Below are 14,215 nucleotides of genomic sequence, written 5' to 3'. Positions count from 1 at the left end.
TTCATGTGGCATCTGTATAATTAGATATTTAGCCTGTATTCAGGCTATGGTGCACAAGGAGCTGAATGTGAACCTCTTCCTGGGGAGAGAGGAGAGAATATTAATGTACAGAACCAGAGGAGAAGGGTTACCTTTAGCTGCAGGAGTTACAAAAGAGATGATTAGAAATTCAGCCATCTCAAGTTCAATTTCTGACTCTGTTTGGGATCCTCTAAAAGAAAAAAAAAAAAACCAAACAGGAACAGAAAATGACTCCACCAAAACTGGGTAAGGTACAAATGATGCAATTCTTGTGTTTAGCCAGTACCTGAATTTCCAAGCTGGGAGGATTCTGATAAACCTTGAGCTCAGTTCTGTCATCTCCAGAACCAGGGCTGACTTTAGGGAACAAGAAGCTTTGCTTCTGGTTTTGTTTTCCTTCAAAAGGAGGGAAGCAAGTGGGAAAGGGTTGGTAGGGCACGAGGTGGGGTTTCCTGGGAGCTGGGATTGGAGGTCCTGCTCCCTCAGCTGGGGAAATCCTTCACATCTGGGCATTTAGAGCCACTTCTCCACCCACCCCGGGGCTGCTTTAATAACTACACTCAAGGATTTGTGTAAGAAGGATGAGATTATCCGAATGACCCAGACTTAGAGGGATACTGGCTGCTTTAGTCATCTTACTTGATATTTTACCATTATCTGTTTCAATTTGTGGCTGGAAGCTTGTCATCCAGCAGACAGCTTCCCTTGCTTCCCTCCTCTGCTGAGGACCTCAGTTCCAGCAGTGCAGGAGCAGGATTGCTGCCTTTTCCTTGTCTTTTCTTAGCACTTTCTGGAAGATCTGCTTCCAGACCTGATGGAGCTGCTCCCTCAGGACGTCAGGGTGGCAGTCCCAGGTTGATCAAGGAGGGTGCTCAGCAGCTGGCACCCTCCAAAATTCCTTCCTTCCCAAATTCTGTCTTCAAAACAGTGCTGGAAGAGCAGGTTCCCCTCTCCTCCTTCCTCCTGGATCAGCAGAGCTGGCTTCCTGTGAGAAGCAACATGTCCTTCATCTGCTTGGGATTTCACTTTCTGGAAGATCTGCTTCCAGACCTGATGGAGCTGCTCCATCAGGATGTCAGGGTAGCAGTCCCAGGTTGATCCAAAATTCCTCCTTTTCCAAATTCTGTCTTAAAAACAGTGCTGGAAGAGCAGGTTCCCCTCCCCTCCTTCCTCCTGGACCAGCAGAGCTGGCTTCCTGTGGGAAGCAACATGTCCTTCATCTGCTTGGGATTTTTTGAGTCTTTCCTCACTTTCTTCTGGAATTTGCCACTGGGATGTGACACAGGAGAAGTGAGGAAGGAATGCAAGCGAGTCTGTAGATGCCAAAGCATGGAAATGCCACCAGAGAAGTCCCAGCACTGGTTATTTCTGGGCAGCCCCACTGGGTTTCTCTGCCCACTGCCCACTTTGTCAAAGCCTGGTGGCTGGGCTGGGCTGAGCAGTGATGCCAGGGGAAGCTGGAACAGAAGGGCTGTAGGAGAAATTCTTACCTTAGCTGCTGCTAAAATACCAAGATTCTGACGTGGCCACCTACCCTGGCATCCCACACTTGCTGTGTCACGTAGGTGACACATTGACCTGAATCCATCCCCACTTGGGTTGGAGTTGGGGGATGTGTTCAGCTGGTGAGTGCAGGGGCAGGTTCCACCCGATCAACCTCCTAGAGGATGCTGAGAGGCTGTGGCTGGCAGAGGAAAGAGGCACTGCTGGGAGTGGGGGCTGTGTCTGAAAGGATGGGTGGATTTTAGAGTCCTCTTCCCTTTGGTGACATTCCCTCTGGGTACTTGGAGTGGGTCCAGAGGAGGCCACAAAGGTGCTGGGAAGGCTGGAGCAGCTCTGGAGCCAGGCTGAGAGAGAGTTGGGGTTGTTCAGGCTGGAGAAGAGACCTCAGAGCACCTTCCAGTGCCTGAAGGGGCTCCAGGAAAGCTGGGGAGGGACTTGGGATGAGACCATGGAGGGATGGGATGAGGGGGAAGGGTTTCCAGCTGCAAGAGATTAGATCTTAGGGAGAAATTATTTTGTATGAGGGTGCTGAGCCCCTGTGCCAGGTTTCCCAGAGAAGCTGTGGCTGCCCCATCCCAGCTCAGGTTGGATGGGGCTTGGAGCACCCTGGGCTGTGGGAGGTGTCCCTGCCCATGGCCAGGATGGTCCTTAAGGTCCCTTCCAACCCAAACCACTCTGGGGTTTTATAAAATACAAGTTTTAACACTCACCCTTGACCCTTCACCTGGCAGACAGGAACCTTTTAGGCAAGGGGGACAGGACTGCAGGGAAGTGGTGGGACGTGCTGTCCCCATCTCACCCTGCCCCACCCACACTGCCAACCTCTCATTAATTAAGAGGAAGGCTGTAATTGCAGCAGCACTTGCAGCAATGGCTGGAAGATGCCCAGGGAGGGGTAAGGGGGGGTCTGCACCTGCACCCTCCCCGGAGCTGAATCCTGGAGGCAAATCCTCACTCTCTGGGTACCATGGGGGTCTCCCAAGGTGGGTGCCTTAGGGCCAAAGAGCTCCAGAGCCTTGCCTTGCATCCCTCCAGCACCCAGTGTGCTGTGGGTGTTTCTGTCTGCTGTTAATAATATGAATTTCTGCAAGATAGCCACGAAAAACAAAACAAAACAAAACAAAAAAAAAAAAAAAAGGAAAAAAAAAAACCCCAGGCCTGAGCGGGGCAGGAAAACGCATTAAAGTTATCTCAATGTATGTGTCGAATGCAAAGATGATATGGTAAAGTAATTAATTTTTATTGTCATGTGTTGAGAATTAGGTTATAGTTCTGGGCTTGCTCCCTGCAAACCACATTAACTTCTTATCGGGTTAGGTACAATGTATTTCCACGGGAAATTTTCCCATCCAGGAGAACCAAAGCACTGGGATGACAGGATCCAAATGAAGTTGGACTGCTCCCCACTCCAGGGTTGCAAAACCCAGCCTGAAATCCCCCAGGGTTTCTCATGACTCTTTGCTCTGCCCAAGCACGGGGCTCTCTCTCCATCACCTACCTGAAATATTTAGAATTATTTGGTGCCAGTCAGAAAAAAAAAAAAAAAAAAAAAAAAATCTGTTTCTGCTGAGGTTAGGGGGTTGTTTCCCTGGCAGGAAAGCGATTAAGTTAGATGATTTAAAGGCCCATCCAATGTCGTTTTGTGGTAAAATTTGTACTCAAAATGTAATGCTAGTTGTATAACTTTGTGTGGAGCTGTGAAACTGCAGCTTTTATTACGGGTGGAAATACCCCGTTTGCTGCTTGCAGCTGCAGGAGGGAAGAGCTGCCTCGAGTCCTTCGGAAAACCCTTCCGAGGTTGGGATTTTTCTTCTTTTTTTTGTTTATTGTAAATAAATGATCAAAGCACTTTGTTCCTTTTTCACCTCCGGAGCATTAATACCTAAGGTCAGTTTTAGAGAGTGGATTTGCTGGGAAGGTGAAGGTGTCACCCGTGGGAGGGGAAGCCCCCAAGCCGAGGAGCCTTCTCTGCCCCTTTCCATGGGAGTATTTTGTCACTCGCTGACCCGGGTGTCGTGGGGAATTTTTTTTTTTTATTTTATTTTTTTTTTTTTTTTTTTTGGCCCGGTGTATTTTAGACGCCGAGGGTGGTTTAAAGGTTACAAATGTGATCGTGTCAGATTGACAACTAACTGTTCTAATGAGGAAAAAATCCTCAAAGCATGAAATTCGAATGAAATGTGTGATTATAATTCAAGTACTGTTTACCCAAACCTCCGGGGACCTCCCGAATAAATGCAGAACAAGTGAGTTAGATAAACCTCAGCTCATCCTTCCCTCCTGGATTTTCCAACACCCCCCTCCCCCCGGTCCACAGCTACACGCTGGAGCTGAGAGGAGGTGGTGGGAGGGATGGGATGGGATGGTGGGGGGGGGGAAAGTATGAAAGCAAAACTTTGCTGTCGCGACAGCTCCGGCGTTGCCCTCACCATCTCTTTGTCGTTGATTAATAGTGTATGTGGTGGCGAGGGGTAAGGAAATAGGTGCTTTGAATTATTAAAGTTGAGCCCGGAGCCTGGCTGGATGCTCGGATGGCATTTTGCTTCGGCATATGCAAATGATTTAGTTTCATTTGGGAGCAATTCCCAGGGGCCCTCCTTTCCTGTGATGCTCGGAATTTGGCAAGCTCAAGTCAGTCCCGACAAGGGGGGGGGTGGTGGTGGTGTTATATCCCCCCCCCTCTACCCCGTTTCCATCCTTTTCCCTCATCCCTCCCCTTATTTTCCCCCCCACACCCCGTTGGCCGGCACCGCGCAGGGCGCTGCGCACCGGGACCGCGCGGGAGATGTGGTATTTAAAAAAAAAAAAAAAAGAAAGAAAAATGAAGAAAAAAAAAAAAAAAAGGAAGAAATATATTTTTTTTATTAAGAAAAGAAGGAAAATAGAGAGGGCAAAGGGTGCGCGGGGCTGCGCGGGGCGCGGGCGGGCCGCGGCAGCTGCGCACAATGCTGGGAGCGCGCCAGCAGCACGGACAGATGGCGGAGTTATTAGATGTGCATCATACGATTCCCTTCCTGCCACTCGCTTTTTAATCAAATTAAAACCGAAAAAAAAAAAAAAAAACAACAAAAAAAAAACAACCCACGACGAAAAAGAAAAACCACGAAAAAAAAAAAAAAAAAAAAAGGAAAAAACCGAGAGGGAGGGCGGGGGAGAGGCAATTAAGCGCATTTGTATTCCGCTCGGTACTGGGCCCGGCTCCGCGGGGCGGTGCGCGGGCGCGGGGCGGTGCGCGGGGAAAGGGGAGGCGGGAGGGGGGGCGCGCAGCCTCCGCCCCCGCGCGGCGAATGGTCTCGCCCTGCTTTGCATATTGAGCGCGCCTGGCCCGGCCATATGGGAACATGCGAGTGGAGGAATTGTTGTGAAAAAAGGGAGAAGCGAGTTTGAAATAAAAAAGTTGGGAGCGAGCGGGAGCGGCGGGGGACGGCGGGACCATGTACTGCGCATACACGATCCCCGGCATGGGCGGCAACTCTTTGATGTACTACTATAATGGGAAAGCGGTAAGCAGGCGCGGTAATTAAAGGTGTAATTTGGAGAAGTTTGGGAAGGGGGGGGGGAGGAGAGGTGGGGACGAGCATCCTCCGCGCTGCGCCGGGGGCTGCGCCCGCCGCTTCAGTTCGCCTCTAGGAGCTTTGGGGTTTTATCCCCCCTTCTTTTATTTTTTTTTTTTGTTGTTGTTGTTGTTGGTTGGTTGGTTTCTTTTTTAATGCGTACGGTCGCGGTAAAAAGTTTGGGGGGAAGTTAGAATAAAAGAAGGAGGGAGCGGAGCGGGGCTGCGCGGCCGCGGAGCCATCACCACCACCACCCCCCCCCGGTATCCCCAGCTCGCCCCGCGGCCGCCGCTCGAGTAGTCAGAAGGTAACAGAAAATGACCCAAAAGCCCCATTTCTGACTTAGGGCCCCCCTCCTTTTTTTTTTTTTTTTCTCCCCTCCCAACAGAACCGCTTTATTTAAGAAAAAGGAACGGAAAAAAAAAAAAAAAAAAAAAAAAGTGTCTGGTATTTTGTGCATAACCCCAGCAGAAGGTTTATACTTGCCATCTGGAGGTTTATTTTTTTTATTATTTTTTTTTTCTCTCTCTCTCCCTGGCTGGGTCTTGCGAAGGAAAAAGGATTTCAGTGTATTTTAAAATATTTTGGGGGGGGGGGAGAAGGGGGGGAGGGCGAGGTAAGGAGGGGAACTGTTGCTGAAGGGAGAGGAAAAGCAAATCGGGCAAGGGTGGGAGGGGAAGGGGGGGGTGCAGGTCCCCTCTGCCTGCTTCCAACTTTCTCTGCCTTCCATCTGATCCCGGGCAGGGCGGCCGAAAGGAGACCGGGAGAGTTTTATCCCGGCTTAGGAGGAGGAGGAGGAGGGGATGGAGCAAAGCTCCGCGGGGCTGTGGAGGCATCTGTGCCATCCCCCGGCCTCTGCTCCGAACCTCTCGGCGGCAGAGAGAGCCGCTCTGCCCCCGAACATCTGTTTGGATAACTGAGATTTTTTATTTTTTTTTTTAATTTTTTTTTTTCCTCCTAAATATGCTTGGGGAGCGAGGGAAGGGGGGGGCTTTCTCTTTTGTTTTGAATATTTTGCAAATAACCTTCTCGCGGGATGCTTGGGTTGCTTAGAAGGGAATTTGCAGAAGGAAAAAAGAAAAGAGTTGGGATGGAAAATTATGCAAAAAAAAAAGAAAAAAGAAATTAGTAAATTTCCTGCAAAGCTTTTTTTTTTTTTTTCTTTTAAATTTTTTTTCTTTTTCTTTTTTTTAAATTAATTCTTCCTATCCCAGAGCTGTTCCAAACCACACCTAAAACCTACCTTGACATTCCCATGGATGGCAGGGCCGGCCAGCCAGCCCCAGCAGCTTTAAAAGCGAAAAAAAAAAAAAAAAAAAGTTCTAAACGCTGCTATTCATCCTCAGTAAGTAATAAAATCCTGGCGACAGGCGCCTGTAAACAGGAAGCAGCGATGCACGGCGCTGGCTCGGTGGCAGGGCCCCGGCAAACAATTTTCAACACTTAGAGCAACTTCATTTTTCTTAATTTTTTTTTTTTGGGGGGGGCGGTGGGGAGGGTTAAGGAGCAGCGGGGCAGCGAGGTGGAGGTGGCAGCGAGCTCCGGGGGGTTTCCTTTGGGTTCAGGTGGGGTGGGTTTTTTAACACCCCCCCTCTTCCCCTCCCGACCCCTCTGGTTTTATTTGTGTCTGTGTTTATTTGGGTTGGATTTCTTTCGCCTGAAGTCAGGAAGCAGAGGGAGCAAAGCGCCCGGTGTCCCCCGGGCTGGGAGCCCTCAGCCCATCGCCTGGTGCCAGCTGCCTGTCGTCGCGACAGAAAACTGCAGAATGGGACATCACAGAGCTCCCAGACCCTTTGCCCCTCTGCTTTATATTTTATTTTTTATTTTTTTTTTTTGCGGGAGGTTGTTAGGTTGCTTTCGTTTCGGGTTGGTTTTTTTGGGTTTTTTTTTGCATAAAGGTGGGATTTGGGAAACCCAGGACGGCTCCGGCGTGGGGAGACGCTTCCTAGGCACGGATGGAAAAGGTGGTTGGGAAAAGCCAGCCTGGCCTCGGCTCTTCCCCAGCACAAAGAGCCGGGGCAGGGGCCCCGCGACACCGCGGGCACGGTGGCACTGCCACCCCGCACCCTGCCCCGCAGCTGGCAGGGCAGGAGCGGGGCTGGTGCCGTGGCCGGGGAGGGGGTGGGTGTCCCCGAGGGTCCCCGCAGCACTTGTCAGAGGGTCGGGGTGTTCTCTGGAGCCGGCATTGTTCGGGGCCGCATTGTGCAGCGCTTGGTGCGGTGCCAGCGGGTGCGGGATGCCAGGCGGGAGCGGGGCCGCAGCTCCCTCCGCACCGGGCTCTGAGGCCTTCAGCCGGGGCTGGGAGCTCAGCTCCCACCGCTCTGCAGGAAAGAGACTTCCCAATTCCTCCTTTCTGGCCTCCTTCCCCTTTTTAGTTGTTCCTTTCCCTTTTTTTTTTTTTTTTTTTTTTTTTCCTTCCCCTCCTTTTCCGTTTTATTCCTTTCCCTTTGTTTTTCTCCTTTACCCTTTTTTCCTTCTCCTTTCCCTTTTTTCTCTTGGCTGTTTTTTTTTTGTTTTGTTTGTTCTTTCCTTTTTATTTGTTTTTTCTTGTTCCTTTCCCTTATTTCGTTCCTTTCCTTTTCCTTTTGTTCCATTCTTTTTCTTCCCTTTCTCCTTTCCCCTTTTTTGTTCCTTTCCTTTTTCCTTTCCCTTTTTTCTCCTTTTCTTGTCTCTTTCCTTTTCTTGTCTCTTTCCTTTTCTTGTCTCTTTCCTTTTCTTGTCTCTTTCCTTTTCTTGTCTCTTTCCTTTTCTTGTCTCTTTCCTTTTCTTGTCTCTTTCCTTTTCTTGTCTCTTTCCTTTTCTTGTCTCTTTCCTTTTCTTGTCTCTTTCCTTTTCTTGTCTCTTTCCTTTTTTTGTTCCTTTCCTTTTTTGGTTCCTTTCCTTTTTTTTGTCCCTTTCCATTTTCGTTCCTCTTCCTTTTTTCTTTTTCAATTTTTTTCTCTTTCCTTTTTTCTTTCCCTTTTTTTCTTTCCCTTTTTTTCTTTCCCTTTTTTTCTTTCCCTTTTTTTCTTTCCCTTTTTTTCTTTCCCTTTTTTTCTTTCCCTTTTTTTCTTTCCCTTTTTTTCTTTCCCTTTTTTTCTTTCCCTTTTTTTCTTTCCCTTTTTTTCTTTCCCTTTTTTTCTTTCCCTTTTTTCTTTCCCTTTTTTTCTTTCCCTTTTTTTCTTTCCCTTTTTTCTTTCCCTTTTTTCTTTCCCTTTTTTCTTTCCCTTTTTTCTTTCCCTTTTTTCTTTCCCTTTTTTCTTTCCCTTTTTTCTTTCCCTTTTTTTCTTTCCCTTTTTTTCTTTCCCTTTTTTTCTTTCCCTTTTTTTCTTTCCCTTTTTTTCTTTCCCTTTTTTTCTTTCCCTTTTTTTCTTTCCCTTTTTTTCTTTCCCTTTTTTTCTTTCCCTTTTTTTTCTTTCCCTTTTTTTCTTCCCTTTTTTTCCCTTTCCCATTTTTTTTCCCTTTCCCTTTCCCTTTCCCTTTTTTTTTCCTTCCCCTTTTTTTCCCCTTCCCCTTTTTTTCCCCTTCCCCTTTTTTTTCCCCTTCCCCTTTTTTTTCCCCTTCCCCTTTTTTTTCCCCTTCCCCTTTTTTTTCCCCTTTCCCTTTTTTTTCCCCTTTCCCTTTTTTTTCCCCTTTCCCTTTTTTTTCCCTTTCCCTTTTTTTTCCCTTTCCCTTTTTTTTCCCTTTCCCTTTTTTTTTCCCAGCGACAAGTCAATTACTTGTTTAAATTCAGTTTGAACTCTCTGAACTGCAGGCAGGCAGCGGAAGCAGGTCTTCCCTGGGAATAAACAAAAGAAAGAAGGAAAAAAAAAAGAAAAAATAGCAAGCAAAATCATTCCAAAGCCCTCTCAATCCAAGTTGCTGTGGGAAGACGAGCGCCGTTGGCTACAGGAGCCACAAAAAACTGCTGGGAAAAAAAAAATTAAACTGTCATAAAGGCTGTATTGCACATTTTCTGCAACTTGCCTTTTTTTTTTTTCCCTGTGGCTGGCAGGGTGTTTGAGGAGAGGAGTCTCTGGGAGGTTTGAGTCTCTGGGAGAGCACTCTGTGCCTTGAGCTGTTTCCTGAGGTTCATCGGGAAGGAATCTTTCCCTTCCCATCCCTTTGCGACAGGATATTTGGCTTAGAAAACCTGAAAACAATAGCAGGGGCCACCAAATAATCAAGTGGGAAGATAATATGACAGCGGGGGGGGGGTGAGGGAGAAACCTGGAGCTCTTGACACCCTTTTTCCCCCCCCAAATATATTATAAAAAAAGGCATTTTAGCGGCGAGTTGGAAGTGAGCACTATTAGCTGTGATTAACTAGATGAACACTTTGATTACGTAGGAAGCAAGGAAACCAGACGAGCCATTTTTGTCCCCTAAGCCTTGCTGCCTGTTACCCGAGCTGTTTTGGGGATATTTTAGGAGGTGACACATTGCATTACCTGCCAGGGGACGGACGGACGGACAGACGGCCGCGGGAGCTAAAGCCCAGTTTGCAGAATCGCCTCGTCCCCGGCCCCTCTGGCCCAGGTTGGAGGAAAAAAGGGTTGTTTGGCCACAGACAAGGTGTCCCCATGCGTGGGGCTCTGGAGGAGGAATGATTGCCCGGGGAAAGGACAACCAAAAGTGGCCAAATTTCCTTGAAATGGTGTCTCAAGCTCCCGGCATCCGCTCCCGCCGTGCGCATGTGTTAAATCATATAGGGAAACCTGTAATTATTGTAATTGCTCTTTTTTGCTTTATCCTAACGAGCTTCAGCCCAGCTCCCGAACTAAGTTGGCTTTGAAAAATAGTTATTTGTCAAGTCATCAAATCACCAAAAAAAAAAAAAAAAGTTTAAAAAAAAAAAAAAAAGCGAACGCTGATGAGTTTTTCCTGTTTACATTCCGTCTGCTGTTCTTATTAGAGAGCTTTTCAAGCCCATAAAGTTCCTCGAGGAGGATGAATGCTCCCTGGTATCATTCCTGCTGATGGGTTAGGCCAAGGAGTGCCATAATTCCAGGGACCAGGCTTAAAAATGACAAGTGCAGAGTTGTGAATGGCACGGGGGGGGCTGCTGGAGCACCAGGAGGAGAGCTCAGAAGGGGACGGAGGGGCTCGTGTCCGGGCATCCTTTTTTTTTTGGCTTTTTTTTGGAGTTCAGCATGAGGTTTAGGGTTGGGCTTTGTTTCCAGCACTGCCTGGGTTTGAATACTGGGAATCCTGATGCCCAGGTCGTAAAAAAAAAAAATAAAATTATTAGCAAAAGTTGCAAAAGGCTTGAAACTCCCCAAGTGTAGGGATCGATTTTGTTGGAGAGTAGCATTAAATTTACTACTCCTTATGGAATGGCATCCACCTAGGAGTAGCTCAGGCTGCCTGATTTGAAATCCATGTGTGTAGATCCATGCTTAGGTAAAAGTGCTGAGTCCTTTGTCAGCAAAATTCCAAATATTTTCAAGACTGCCCCAATATTTGTGGGCTTTAGGGGAGGGCTGTGTGTTTCTATCCTGGATTCATATCATCTTGTAGGTTCCCTGCTGAGAACAACCACACAACAGTTTGTAAATGGTAGCAATCTACATAAAACAATAAATATAGGGTTTTATATAAATATATATCCATATAAACACAGACAGACGCTTTGACACCATCACTGGGTTTGGGTTTGATGCTCTTGAGGAAAAGAAATGGAAGAAATTTCCTCTCTGTCTGTGTAGCTCTGGTTTTAAGGGTGAGGATAACTCAGTAATTAAAATTTACACCTGGTAGCTCTGATTGCTTTCTGTGGTGGAAATAGAAGAGGCCTCGTTTGCAGAGCTGGATTTTGCTGAAATATTTTAGGAATTATTAAGGCTCTGGATTCATGCAGGATGTTACCAGCATATGCTGATCAGAAGTGAACTTCACCTCTGCATCTGTGCCAGCCTGGGAATTATTACAGGGGGGGGACTTTTTTGGTTTGTTTTTTTTTAATTTTTTTTTTTGGGGGGGGGGGGAGGGTTGTTTTGGCTTGGTTTTTTTTCCTCAAAAAGAAACGATAAATAGAATTTTATTTTATTTGGTTCTAGGTTGCTGGTAGGGCAAATGATGCTCGGGTGTTGACATCTCAGTGTATGTTCTGAGCTGCTTTTTTGTGGGCAGGGCTGGGGGGGTTAACAAAAGATCTGATGCCTGGTGCAGTCTTTAAATACCTTTCCAATTGATCTACAGGAAATTGTGCAGAAGAATTGTTTGTTTCCTGTTTCAGTATCAATCTGGTTTGCATTAGCCTTGCTTTACTGTAAAATTGCCGTGGCACTTTGGAGACGTGGGATGTGGTTCTTTCTCACAGGGCATTTATTTAAAAAAAAATTAATATTGTAACCTGTGTTGGCCATTTTCTTTTGGATTTTGTGACGCTCTGGGAGCGGTGGAAATTTTTACTTTTTTAATTATTTTTTTTTTTTAATTATTTTTTGAAGTTTTGCAGCCTGATGGGGAGAGGAGTGTGGTGCAGTGCTGCAGCCTGGGGGAAGGCAACTGCTATGGGCATCAGGCACCTGTCCTTTTATTTTTTTTTTTTTCCTCATCTCTTTTATTATTAAAAAAAAAATAAAGTTTTTTGCAAAGGTGATCTGGGGGACAACTTTCAGGGGGCATTTTGCAGTGCTGAGGTTGCTGCCTGGCTCTCAGCCTTCCTCCTCAGATACTGCCAGGGCATCTTTAAACTATTCCTGGATATTTTTATTTTATTTTTTTTTCAAACAGAATATAAGAAAATCCTCCTTCTCAAATTCCAGTGCCACATAAGCACGTTTTAGCCAGCATTTGGTAACAAAACTCAACCTGCACTTGTGAAAATAATGGGATGCTGCATTGAAGTAACCTGGGTGAGGGTGCACCCGGTGTTTTCATCTCCAAAATGTTTGTATTTTTTTATTGTCTGGGTCTTCAAAAGCTCTCACGGCCAGCAGGGCTCATGACATCAGCAAGGAGCTCTCTGCCCTGCTCCTTTTTACCCTGGAGAAGTTCTCAGGCTCATTAAAAAGTTCCTGTAGGTCTCTGGGGCTTTGGTGGGGGGGACGCCCTGGCCCAGCAGGTAGCTCCAAATATTTGGTGTCAAGCTTTGTTGTGGCACAGCAAGAGAAACTCACCCTAAAAATCCCAAAGAAGAGATTCCATTTGGGGGGAAATGGTTCTCCCCCCAGATTCAGGGCAGGTCTCGATTTTCTCAAATTTATCTGTCTTAATTTTTAAGTTTTTTGGGGGTGGGTTTTTTTAGGGGGGGGAGTGTTTGGGGTTTTGTTTGCTTGGTTTTCCTTGCTGTTGGGTTTTTGGTTGGCTGTTTTTCCCAAGCAAGCATCATTCCACCCTTACCTCCTCTAAATGCAAAGGACTTCAGAAGTTGGGAGTTTAAGGAGGAGCAGAAGGAAACAACAAGGGTTGGACTTGATGATCTCTGAGGTCCCTTCCAACCCAGCTAATGCTATGATTCTATGATTCTAGGAAACCTCTGGTACTGAGGGATTTGTCCTTTTGTGCTGGGGGATTCTCTGGTTTCCCAGGGCTGAGCTTCAGCTCTGGATGCTCTCAGCTCTTCCCCAAGCTGGGGGAATCACAGCACCCATCTTTTTCCCTCTGCATTTCAAACTTTCCTGCTCACAAATGCTGCTACACTCAGCCATTGGCTCTCTGCAATTGTGGGATTTTTGGCCCCCTGTAAGGACCTTTGTTTTGCCTGTAATGATACTTAAAAAAAACCCAACCAACCAGAAAAACCAAAGCAATAAGAAAAAACAAAAAACAAACCCCCCCCCCCAAAAAAAAAAAAAAAAAAAATCAAACCCTCCCTAAAGTTGGAGCGGGAGGAAATTTCATGCACCTGCAGAGCTTTATTAGGTGTCTGCACAGGAGTGAAAACTCACGGGCACAAGATCAAATTGTTCTTTAAACCCTTTTGGTAATGAAAAGCAGGTCGGGGGGCTGGAAGGAGGAAACCAGCTGGGTGCTGGGAGGTTCCAGGGTGCCCAACCTCAGCATCCCTTGGCTCCCCGGGGCTGGAGCGACGCGGGGCCGCTCGCTGGAGGGGAAGTTTTTTCTGCAGCTGCTGCCATGGAGGGTGAGGGACGAGTGACAAGGGGCTGGGGACAATCCCAGCTAACATTTGACTTGGCTTTTTCACCTCCCCAGCCCGCGGGGTGAGGAGCTGGGAGCAGGGGTGGGTGCTCTCCCTGACAAAAGGGGTGGCAGCGGCACAAGGCGCTTTAAAAATAGCTGCTTGGTGGCAGAGTGGCCTTTAAAATTGCAGTAAAAAGAGTTTATCCAGCAGCTGGGGTATCAGTTTTCTTATATTCTGGTAGTAGCCCTAAACGTCGGGTTTCTTGTCTTATTTTTTTGCCCCTGAAATCCATTCTAGCAGCAGTCGTAGCTCCTGGAAAACAGCACCCAAATAACTCACCCCTCAAGGACAACTTCTTGTAAAAGGTCTCATGTAGCACAGCTAGCTGCCCCTTTTTTATCCTTTTTTTTTTTTTTTTTTTAAAGAAAAAAAAAGAATAATGCTGAATTCCTCAATGGCTTTCTAATGACTAAACCAAACCAAATTGCTGTAACATGCATATTTAAACCCATTCAGTTAAGTACTGACGTGATTAAAATAATCAAATGTATTACTTAAAAAATTAAGCAGGGTAAGTTCTGCACCCCATTATTTTATTGACTTTTAAATCGAAATTGCAGGAATGTTTACATTCCTAATGGTGTTAGGAAGCTAAGCTGACAAATCAGAGGGAAAAAAGTTGATTCCCCAGCATATTATTATCCCTGCACCTGCCCTTCCAGTCGGGTTTGCTGCAGGGCACAGGGGCTGCTTCCCCACTGCCTTTGGGAGGGCTGGAAGGGACCAGCAGTGGGTTTAAAAAAGAGGCTTTGCTGGTTTGTTCTGGTTTGGGTTTTTTTGCAGTGGCTCCTTCGTGCAAAAGGGAGAGGAAGAGAAACGGTAGCAGAAAAAAAAAAAAAAACCCATGCAAATGGAGGGGAGAGGTGGTACTCTGGGATCCCTGCTGCAGGAGGTCTCTGCAAGGAAATATCAAAGGTGTACAGGGGGTGAGATGAGTGGCTGTGGCACAGGAAAGTCACAGGTTCTGCAGGGTTCTTTTTCCCTTCACAGAAATATTAATTGAGGGCAGAATCCCAGCAAGGTGAGGCTG

General features: G+C 46.7%; 1 protein-coding gene across 3 annotated transcripts in view; it reads left to right on the top strand.

Annotated features, from left to right (window-relative positions):
* The window catches only part of TCF4 (transcription factor 4), a 218,582-nt gene that overhangs the window by 141,108 nt on the left and 63,259 nt on the right, over positions 1-14,215 (top strand). For 2 of the 3 annotated variants that reach the window (XM_071729832.1, XM_071729831.1), the window contains exon 1: positions 4,783-5,027. The exons of the other annotated variant lie outside the window; for it this stretch is intronic. In XM_071729832.1, the coding sequence (XP_071585933.1) occupies positions 4,959-5,027 (69 nt within the window). In that variant the 5' untranslated portion in view covers positions 4,783-4,958. Of the gene's footprint in view, positions 1-4,782; positions 5,028-14,215 lie in introns of those variants that run through there. 3 annotated transcript variants of the gene reach the window in all.

Source organism: Heliangelus exortis, chromosome W (genome assembly GCF_036169615.1).
Source record: "Heliangelus exortis chromosome W, bHelExo1.hap1, whole genome shotgun sequence".
Lineage (NCBI taxonomy): Eukaryota > Metazoa > Chordata > Aves > Apodiformes > Trochilidae > Heliangelus > Heliangelus exortis.
The sequence above is the reverse complement of the archived record's forward strand: the minus strand, read 5'-3'. Positions and strand labels throughout refer to the sequence as shown.